This window comes from Salvelinus fontinalis, chromosome 3 (genome assembly GCF_029448725.1).
Source record: "Salvelinus fontinalis isolate EN_2023a chromosome 3, ASM2944872v1, whole genome shotgun sequence".
Classification (NCBI taxonomy): Eukaryota; Metazoa; Chordata; class Actinopteri; order Salmoniformes; family Salmonidae; genus Salvelinus; species Salvelinus fontinalis.
Window position 1 is genome coordinate 59,198,028 of NC_074667.1, and position 11,544 is coordinate 59,209,571.

The following is an 11,544-nucleotide window of genomic DNA, read 5'->3' on the forward strand; positions in this document are numbered from 1 at the left end:
AGTGAGAAGTTTGAGTGATTACCCAGTTGCTGTCGACGTGGCCCTTCAATTAGAACAGAGCCCTCTTTGCAGAACATTACAGATGGACTTTATAGCAACACTTAACTAGTTGAAGTCTTAATGGTAACACTGAACAATGGCTATCTAGATAGTCTTTATTGTAGGCTTGTCTTGTATGTTTGTTTAGACTTTATCATTTTGTAATTGCCAACGGAATAGTCCCAAAAGTGCAAATCCTGCCCATCTGGCACTCCACCCCAGACAGGCTCAGTCAAACAGTCCAAGTACTGTTCTGAAATATATAAAATGTTATTGATCCTATTCCCAGGCTGACGCTATGGTTTGATTATTGTTCACACAAAATTAAATATGCTATCAATAAACTGTAATCTCATCATCTCTGAGAGAGGGAAAAAATAGAGAGAGGGAGAGAGAGCGGCTCATCACAGATTGAAGGCGAGCATCACCGATACAAATCCCACAGATTTTGTGCGAACAAGCTCTTCAAATCTTTTGACAACGTGACAATCCTTCAGCGAATGGATGAGGGTCATTTCAGGACACTTCGTGTGAAAAAGATCTAATGGTTAATGACTCGAACAGATGATAATGGTGGATTGAAGCTGAATTCAGACTTGCCGTCCCTCAAATCGGGTAGGGAGAGTAATTTCAATTCAACGGGTTGGAGTGCCAAAGTATGTATTTTATTGCCGACATGTTGCACATCAGTTGAAACATATTTTCGGTGGAGTTTGACCAGTTTTTCATGACCTGTTTTGATTCATATTGGATGGATGGTGAGTGAGTGAGTTCTCTAATAAGTGCAGATATCTATGGACAATGAAGACCACTCGCAAGTGCAGGGCACTGCTGTCCGTTAGTATGAATCTTTTAGCACTATTTTTCTCAATAACTGCTTTCATCACAACATACTGGTGCGTCGGCACGCAGCGCGTCCCCAAGCCGAAGTGCACTAAACTTCGCACGCACAACTGCATCGATTATGGAGTGAACGAGACGGACCCCAAAGTAGTGGTGTACAGTTGGGAAACGGGGGACGACCGGTTCCTATTCAGACAGTTCCACACCGGGATCTGGTTCTCCTGTGCGGAGAATATCCATGATGAAGGTGAGGTGATGAGGTGTTGTTGTTAATGACGTTGTCCCGTCTTGTTGTCAATTAATTATAGTGAGGTCTCTGGAGTGTAAAGGCTAAAATTATATGGATATCTACAGGAAAGAGGTTTACAGGTGTGTGTGTGTGTGTGTTCAAACTATTCAATCAATACCGGTTTCTAAGCAGGCATTCTTGCCATTCAAAAAGAACACCCTATACATTCAGAAATAGACAAGGGTCTATAAAGCCTTGATTAGATTGTTGCACACACACACACACACACACACACACACACACACACACACACACACACACACACACACACACACACACACACACACACACACACGCGCACTCACACACACACACACACACACACACACACACACATACACAGTTATGTATAATTGCAGCTATTAAACTCTGTAGTCCTTGCTATAATTCCTTGGTTGTGTCATTATGAGAGCCATTCTGATGTGTCATCAACTTGTGTCACCATAGTAACTAAGCGTCAGTCTCCAGATGGGACATATACATATATATTATCTAAAACTGCAAGCTAAGGGTATTTACAAAGTTATGAGTTTTTTAGGGTAATCACCCCCAGTTTATGTATTCAGATGCCACTAGTCAAAAATGGCATCTTGAAAAACGAGTTGTCCTTTCTGGCATGAAGTATTGGATAGCCTAAAGAGCAGTGTATCCCGGCATAAGAATCATTGGAACATGGGATGGGAGTTTCGAGTTACAGTACAGTGACCCCTTAGTAAGACGTTTAGGGGACATGAGTTTAGTGCTTTTAGAAAGGGTCCCTACTGGCTCTGCTAGTAATCTACCCTAGCAGTCTCTCTTCCTGCAGGTTTATAGGGTACTAGTAATCTACCCAAGCATCTCTCTTCTTACAGGTCTATAGGGTACTAGTAATCTACCCTAGCAGTCTCTCTTACAGGTCTATAGGGTACTAGTAATCTACCCTAGCAGTCTCTCTTCTTACAGGTCTATAGGGTACTAGTAATCTACCCTAGCAGTCTCTCTTCTTACAGGTCTATAGGGTACTAGTAATCTACCCTAGCGTCTCTCTTCTTACAGGTCTATAGGGTACTAGTAATCTACCCTAGCGTCTCTCTTCTTACAGGTCTATAGGGTACTAGTAATCTACCCTAGCGTCTCTCTTCTTACAGGTCTATAGGGTACTAGTAATCTACCCAAGCAGTCTCTCTTCTTACAGGTCTATAGGGTACTAGTAATCTACCCTAGCATCTCTCTTCTTACAGGTCTATAGGGTACTAGTAATCTACCCTAGCAGTCTCTCTTCTTACAGGTCTATAGGGTACTAGTAATCTACCCTAGCAGTCTCTCTTACAGGTCTATAGGGTACTAGTAATCTACCCTAGCAGTCTCTCTTCTTACAGGTCTATAGGGTACTAGTAATCTACCCTAGCAGTCTCTCTTCTTACAGGTCTATAGGGTACTAGTAATCTACCCTAGCGTCTCTCTTCTTACAGGTCTATAGGGTACTAGTAATCTACCCTAGCGTCTCTCTTCTTACAGGTCTATAGGGTACTAGTAATCTACCCTAGCGTCTCTCTTCTTACAGGTCTATAGGGTACTAGTAATCTACCCAAGCAGTCTCTCTTCTTACAGGTCTATAGGGTACTAGTAATCTACCCTAGCATCTCTCTTCTTACAGGTCTATAGGGTACTAGTAATCTACCCTAGAAGTCTCTCTTCTTACAGGTCTATAGGGTACTAGTAATCTACCCTAGCAGTCTCTCTTACAGGTCTATAGGGTACTAGTAATCTACCCTAGCGTCTCTCTTCTTACAGGTCTATAGGGTACTAGTAATCTACCCTAGCAGTCTCTCTTCCTGCAGGTTTATTGGGTACTAGTAATCTACCCTAGCGTCTCTCTTCTTACAGGTCTATAGGGTACTAGTAATCTACCCTAGCAGTCTCTCTTCTTACAGGTCTATAGGGTACTAGTAATCTACCCTAGCATCTCTCTTACAGGTCTATAGGGTACTAGTAATCTACCCTAGCAGTCTCTCTTCTTACAGGTCTATAGGGTACTAGTAATCTACCCTAGCAGTCTCTCTTACAGGTCTATAGGGTACTGGTAATCTACCCTAGCAGTCTCTCTTCTTACAGGTCTATAGGGTACTAGTAATCTACCCTAGCGTCTCTCTTCTTACAGGTCTATAGGGTACTAGTAATCTACCCTAGCGTCTCTCTTCTTACAGGTCTATAGGGTACTAGTAATCTACCCTAGCAGTCTCTCTTCTTACAGGTCTATAGGGTACTAGTAATCTACCCTAGCGTCTCTCTTCTTACAGGTCTATAGGGTACTAGTAATCTACCCTAGCAGTCTCTCTTCTTACAGGTCTATAGGGTACTAGTAATCTACCCTAGCATCTCTCTTCTTACAGGTCTATAGGGTACTAGTTATCTACCCTAGCATCTCTCTTCTTACAGGTCTATAGGGTACTAGTAATCTACCCTAGCAGTCTCTCTTCTTACAGGTCTATAGGGTACTAGTAATCTACCCTAGCAGTCTCTCTTCTTACAGGTCTATAGGGTACTAGTATTCTACCCTAGCGTCTCTCTTCTTACAGGTCTATAGGGTACCAGTAATCTACCCTAGCAGTCTCTCTTACAGGTCTATAGGGTACTAGTATTCTACCCTAGCGTCTCTCTTCTTACAGGTCTATAGGGTACTAGTAATCTACCCTAGCGTCTCTCTTCTTACAGGTCTATAGGGTACTAGTAATCTACCCTAGCAGTCTCTCTTCTTACAGGTCTATAGGGTACTAGTAATCTACCCTAGCGTCTCTCTTCTTACAGGTCTATAGGGTACTAGTAATCTACCCTAACGTCTTTCTTCTTACAGGTCTATAGGGTACTAGTAATCTACCCTAGCAGTCTCTCTTCTTACAGGTCTATAGGGTACTAGTAATCTACCCTAGCATCTCTCTTCTTACAGGTCTATAGGGTACTAGTAATCTACCCTAGCAGTCTCTCTTACAGGTCTATAGGGTACTAGTAATCTACCCTAGCAGTCTCTCTTCTTACAGGTCTTTAGGGTACTAGTAATCTACCCTAGCAGTCTCTCTTCTTACAGGTCTATAGGGTACTAGTAATCTACCCTAGCATCTCTCTTCTTACAGGTCTATAGGGTACTAGTAATCTACCCTAGCAGTCTCCCTTCTTACAGGTCTATAGGGTACTAGTAATCTACCCTAGCAGTCTCTCTTCTTACAGGTCTTTAGGGTACTAGTAATCTACCCTAGCAGTCTCTCTTCTTACAGGTCTATAGGGTACTAGTAATCTACCCTAGCAGTCTCCCTTCTTACAGGTCTATAGGGTACTAGTAATCTACCCTAGCGTCTCTCTTCTTACAGGTCTATAGGGTACTAGTAATATACCCTAGTGTCTCTCTTCTTACAGGTCTATAGGGTACTAGTAATCTACCCTAGCATCTCTCTTCTTACAGGTCTATAGGGTACTAGTAATCTACCCTAGCAGTCTCTCTTCTTACAGGTCTATAGGGTACTAGTAATATACCCTAGTGTCTCTCTTCTTACAGGTCTATAGGGTACTAGTAATATACCCTAGTGTCTCTCTTCTTACAGGTCTATAGGGTACTAGTAATCTACCCTAGCAGTCTCCCTTCTTACAGGTCTATAGGGTACTAGTAATCTACCCTAGCAGTCTCTCTTCTTACAGGTCTTTAGGGTACTAGTAATCTACCCTAGCAGTCTCTCTTCTTACAGGTCTATAGGGTACTAGTAATCTACCCTAGCAGTCTCTCTTCTTACAGGTCTATAGGGTACTAGTAATCTACCCTAGCGTCTCTCTTCTTACAGGTCTATAGGGTACTAGTAATATACCCTAGTGTCTCTCTTCTTACAGGTCTATAGGGTACTAGTAATCTACCCTAGCATCTCTCTTCTTACAGGTCTATAGGGTACTAGTAATCTACCCTAGCAGTCTCTCTTCTTACAGGTCTATAGGGTACTAGTAATATACCCTAGTGTCTCTCTTCTTACAGGTCTATAGGGTACTAGTAATATACCCTAGTGTCTCTCTTCTTACAGGTCTATAGGGTACTAGTAATATACCCTAGTGTCTCTCTTCTTACAGGTCTATAGGGTACTAGTAATCTACCCTAGCAGTCTCTCTTCTTACAGGTCTATAGGGTACTAGTAATATACCCTAGTGTCTCTCTTCTTACAGGTCTATAGGGTACTAGTAATATACCCTAGTGTCTCTCTTCTTACAGGTCTATAGGGTACTAGTAATCTACCCTAGCATCTCTCTTCTTACAGGTCTATAGGGTACTAGTAATATACCCTAGCAGTCTCTCTTCTTACAGGTCTATAGGGTACTAGTAATCTACCCTAGCATCTCTCTTCTTACAGGTCTATAGGGTACTAGTAATATACCCTAGCAGTCTCTCTTCTTACAGGTCTATAGGGTACTAGTAATATACCCTAGTGTCTCTCTTCTTACAGGTCTATAGGGTACTAGTAATCTACCCTAGCATCTCTCTTCTTACAGGTCTATAGGGTACTAGTAATCTACCCTAGCATCTCTCTTCTTACAGGTCTATAGGGTACTAGTAATATACCCTAGCAGTCTCTCTTCTTACAGGTCTATAGGGTACTAGTAATCTACCCTAGCATCTCTCTTCTTACAGGTCTATAGGGTACTAGTAATCTACCCTAGCATCTCTCTTCTTACAGGTCTATAGGGTACTAGTAATATACCCTAGCAGTCTCTCTTCTTACAGGTCTATATGGTACTAGTAATCTACCCTAGCATCTCTCTTCTTACAGGTCTATAGGGTACTAGTAATATACCCATCAGTCTCTCTTCTTACAGGTCTATAGGGTACTAGTAATCTACCCTAGCATCTCTCTTCTTACAGGTCTATAGGGTACTAGTAATCTACCCTAGCAGTCTCTCTTCTTACAGGTCTATAGGGTACTAGTAATATACCCTAGCAGTCTCTCTTCTTACAGGTCTATAGGGTACTAGTAATCTACCCTAGCATCTCTCTTCTTACAGGTCTATAGGGTACTAGTAATATACCCTAGCAGTCTCTCTTCTTACAGGTCTATAGGGTACTAGTAATATACCCTAGTGTCTCTCTTCTTACAGGTCTATAGGGTACTAGTAATCTACCCTAGCATCTCTCTTCTTACAGGTCTATAGGGTACTAGTAATATACCCTAGTGTCTCTCTTCTTACAGGTCTATAGGGTACTAGTAATATACCCTAGTGTCTCTCTTCTTACAGGTCTATAGGGTACTAGTAATCTACCCTAGCATCTCTCTTCTTACAGGTCTATAGGGTACTAGTAATCTACCCTAGCAGTCTCTCTTACAGGTCTATAGGGTACTAGTAATCTACCCTAGCGTCTCTCTTCTTACAGGTCTATAGGGTACTAGTAATCTACCCTAGCAGTCTCTCTTCTTACAGGTCTATAGGGTACTAGTAATCTACCCTAGCAGTCTCTCTTCTTACAGGTCTATAGGGTACTAGTAATCTACCCTAGCGTCTCTCTTCTTACAGGTCTATAGGGTACTAGTAATCTACCCTAGCATCTCTCTTCTTACATGTCTATAGGGTACTAGTAATCTACCCTAGCGTCTCTCTTCTTACAGGTCTATAGGGTACTAGTAATCTACCCTAGCAGTCTCTCTTCTAACAGGTCTATAGGGTACTAGTAATCTACCCTAGCATCTCTCTTCTTACAGGTCTATAGGGTACTAGTAATCTACCCTAGCGTCTCTCTTCTTACAGGTCTATAGGGTACTAGTAATCTACCCTAGCAGTCTCTCTTCTCACAGGTCTATAGGGTACTAGTAATCTACCCTAGCGTCTCTCTTCTTACAGGTCTATAGGGTACTAGTAATCTACCCTAGCAGTCTCTCTTCTTACAGGTCTATAGGGTATTAGTAATCTACCCTAGCATCTCTCTTCTTACAGGTCTATAGGGTACTAGTAATCTACCCTAGCGTCTCTCTTCTTACAGGTCTATAGGGTACTAGTAATCTACCCTAGCAGTCTCTCTTCTCACAGGTCTATAGGGTACTAGTAATCTACCCTAGCGTCTCTCTTCTTACAGGTCTATAGGGTACTAGTAATCTACCCTAGCAGTCTCTCTTCTTACAGGTCTATAGGGTACTAGTAATCTACCCTAGCATCTCTCTTCTTACAGGTCTATAGGGTACTAGTAATCTACCCTAGCGTCTCTCTTCTTACAGGTCTATTGGGTACTAGTAATCTACCCTAGCAGTCTCTCTTCTCACAGGTCTATAGGGTACTAGTAATCTACCCTAGCGTCTCTCTTCTTACAGGTCTATAGGGTACTAGTAATCTACCCTAGCAGTCTCTCTTCTTACAGGTCTATAGGGTACTAGTAATCTACCCTAGCAGTCTCTCTTACAGGTCTATAGGGTACTAGTAATCTACCCTAGCATCTCTCTTCTTACAGGTCTATAGGGTACTAGTAATCTACCCTAGCGTCTCTCTTCTTACAGGTCTATAGGGTACTAGTAATCTACCCTAGCAGTCTCTCTTACAGGTCTATAGGGTACTAGTAATCTACCCTAGCAGTCTCTCTTCTTACAGGTCTATAGGGTACTAGTAATCTACCCTAGCGTCTCTCTTCTTACAGGTCTATAGGGTACTAGTAATCTACCCTAGCGTCTCTCTTCTTACAGGTCTATTGGGTACTAGTAATCTACCCTAGCAGTCTCTCTTACAGGTCTATAGGGTACTAGTAATCTACCCTAGCGTCTCTCTTCTTACAGGTCTATAGGGTACTAGTAATCTACCCTAGCAGTGTCTCTTCTTACAGGTCTATAGGGTACTAGTAATCTACCTTAGCAGTCTCTCTTCTTACAGGTCTATAGGGTACTAGTAATCTACCCTAGCAGTCTCTCTTCTTACAGGTCTATAGGGTACTAGTAATCTACCCTAGCAGTCTCTCTTCTTACAGGTCTATAGGGTACTAGTAATATACCCTAGTGTCTCTCTTCTTACAGGTCTATAGGGTACTAGTAATCTACCCTAGCGTCTCTCTTCTTACAGGTCTATAGGGTACTAGTAATCTACCCTAGCAGTCTCTCTTCTCACAGGTCTATAGGGTACTAGTAATCTACCCTAGCAGTCTCTCTTCCTGCAGGTTTATTGGGTACTAGTAATCTACCCTAGCATCTCTCTTCTTACAGGTCTATAGGGTACTAGTAATCTACCCTAGCAGTCTCTCTTCTTACAGGTCTATAGGGTACTAGTTATCTACCCTAGCAGTCTCTCTTACAGGTCTATAGGGTACTAGTAATCTACCCTAGCGTCTCTCTTCTTACAGGTCTATGGGTACTGTGAATGTCTGTAACAAGAAGTAAAATCGTCACACAGCTTTACTCTTGAGTCTAAACAAATGCACAAGGTGGAAGTGCAACAGCTGGACCAGATGACGTGCCCGCGTAAGCGTGGTTACCATGTTAATGACAACACCATTAAGTCAAAGGTGTCTCTGGAGATTATATAGCTAGATTAGTTACACTGAGTCTGACTCAATCAAGAACATTTTGCAACATTCCCATCTTTAAAAGAGGGGAAATGGCAGCTTTCCCATCTCCACACATCGGTCTTGACTTCCAGGTACTCCATCAGTGATGACATCAGGATCGGAATCTCTGGTTGGAGACAGTAGACCTGGTCTGGTGATGGCATGTTAAAGAGACATTAAGAACAGAAATAAAGCGTCACAGTTTATGCAAGAATAAATACTGGGAGCATGTTGTCTCATCAGGCCTGGGTCTGGAACTGTACAAACACACACACACACACACACACACACACACACACACACACACACACACACACACACACACACACACACACACACACACACACACACACACACACACACACACACACACACACACACACACACACACACACACACAGTTGAGTTGACTAATAAGGATTACATAACGGCCCTTGATGAGTTTTTCCTCTAAACAGCTGTCACCATCTTCCTGATACCTGATTAAGCGTTAGATTTACGACAAATCCAGCAGCCGCAGCGGGCGGAAAGAATAAATCACGCCTGGAAGAGGGGAGGAAAGGAGGGAGGAAAGGGTGGATGGGAAAAAGTGCATCATGTTATCAAGTCTTGATCAAGTGACATAAGGTCTTATGGGATCCCTGGAGGTCCCAGTCATGTCCAGGAAGAAGAAGTAGCAGAAGAATGTCATTTGGGAAGGATTGAACTGGAAGCTCTGTGGGGATGGTAAAGTCATTGACCTCTGTGAACTCTGGTTGCTTGTACTTGACCACGCTGTGCCTTTTCTCATGCAAAGGACGCTATGGTTGAACTTTTAACCAGCCACATGTCCTCTAAAATAGCTTCTACCGATGCATTAGACTAGATAGGCAATCAATCAAATGTATTTATAAAGCCCTTCTTACATCAGCTGATGTCTCAATGTGCTGTACAGAAACCCAGCCTAAAACCCCAAACAGCATGCAATGCAGATGTAGAAGCACGGTGGCTAGGAAAAACTCCCTAGAATGGCTAGAACCTAGGAAGAAACCTAGAGAGGAACCAGGCTCTGAGGGGTGGCCATTCCTCTTCTGCCGGATGGAGATTATAACAGTACATGGTCAAGATGTTCAAACGTTCATAGATGACCAGCAGGGCCAAATAATAATAATCACAGTGGTTGTAGAGGGTGCAACAGGTCAGCACCTCAGGAGTAAATGTCATTGTGACTCCCTCATGATCCTTTGCTTGTTTCTGACCTCTTGATTGTCAGTTTTGGCTCTTGGCTTTGCTCATGCTAAGCACACAATGGTATTTCTTCTTTTGAACAGCCCACAGGGCACTGATGTCATTTCAAACACTAGTTTTGATTGACATTTGGTTAAGTTGTCAACTATTGTGAATTCACCGTGAGATTAACAAAACATTTCACCATGACAATGGATTTAGGCTAAAAGTTGGGTGAAAAAAAATATTAAATTCCCCTACATTGATGACTTTCTGCAAATCCAATCAGTTTTCCACCGATTTTTTTGTTGTTGAAATTACATGGGAACAACGTTAATTTAGCCAGTTTTTGTCCAGTGGGTACAATCAAGTAGACTAAATAATCTGAATAACTTGTGTGTGCCTTTTAAGCTGCTATTTAATCTCTATTGTACGCCAAGCTCTCAGTCTCTTCTTGAACTGTTGAACCTCACCTAAAATAGATTATACGGTACTATCAAAAAGGCTAATAGATACTCTGAATGACTTGTGGCTAGAATCCAGTGAACTTTACTTCTATTTGATTTATTTCACTTATGGGCTTTTCCCTTTTTCTATGCCAAGCACGCAATGTTTCTCTTCTTGAACTTTTGAACTTCCCCAAATTATGAAAATCAAGTCGTCTAGACAGGATACTCTGAGTGAATTGTGACCCTGAAGAACCCATGCAAGGTATTACAGCTTGATGTGAAACTCAATTTTCTCCATTCGTTCCAGGTGAGAAATGCAGGAGCTTTATCGATCTGGCTCCGGCTTCGGAAAGAGGTGAGTGATCACTGCATACATCAGGAGGTAAACACATCTGCTATAGAGCTGTACATCACCCGTACCATTACTTGTAGAGGGAGAGCAGGGGCAGACTGGGACCAGAAACTGGCCCTGGCATTTCTAACACACCGGGCCATTTTCAGGCCCCCATTATTAGCCAGATAATAATAATTTTGTGAAAAGAAAAAAAAAGTTAGACAGACCCACTAGGCAAAAAATGGACCAGCCCATCTGGCATTTGGCCAAAATGGCCAATCCACCCCTGGGGACGAGGATGTTTTTATGACTATGGCTAGCAACAATATAATAAACACATTTTCAATTGCATGTCTACAGTAGAAAAGAAGAGAATATCTACTTTATTTGTCAACTTCTAATATTGAGCAAATTACACTCCTTGGAGCTAATTACAGTCACTGGAGTATCTGACATAGGCTTTTGAAAAGGCTACCAGTGCAGCAAGTGCTGTTGCTAAGCTTCCTTGACTTGGACATTCCCTTTTGCTAACACATGACTAACCTTTGCTTAACCAGCTTAACAGCTCTTAGTCAAAATAATGAAAAACGATCTACCAAATCTATTAATCATTTTTTTGTTTGTACTTCTTGCCATTATCATTCCCCTAATGATAAGACAAGACAGCACATGCTTTGCTAACGTATGATGGGGGTCCCTGGGTCGCTGGTTTACCTGGGAGGGGGTCCCTGGACAAAAAGAAGATTGAAGACCCCTGGTCTACAGGGTTGCATAAAGTATAAAAGGATGTTGAGCTATACTCTTGCAGTATGAAGGGGTCTGCATCCTGTCTCAACTGCCATCTTGCATGTCGTCTTTA

At 42.2% G+C, this 11,544-nt stretch overlaps 1 protein-coding gene across 1 annotated transcript in view; it reads left to right on the plus strand.

Moving 5' to 3' along the window:
- The first annotated feature begins 429 nt into the window (after nt 1-429).
- The window catches only part of gsg1l (gsg1-like), a 17,181-nt gene continuing 6,066 nt past the window's right edge, over nt 430-11,544 (plus strand). The window contains exons 1-2 of the mRNA XM_055917599.1: nt 430-1,129; nt 10,659-10,706. Of these exons, the coding sequence (XP_055773574.1) occupies nt 841-1,129; nt 10,659-10,706 (337 nt within the window). The 5' untranslated portion in view covers nt 430-840. The remainder of the gene's footprint in view (nt 1,130-10,658; nt 10,707-11,544) is intronic.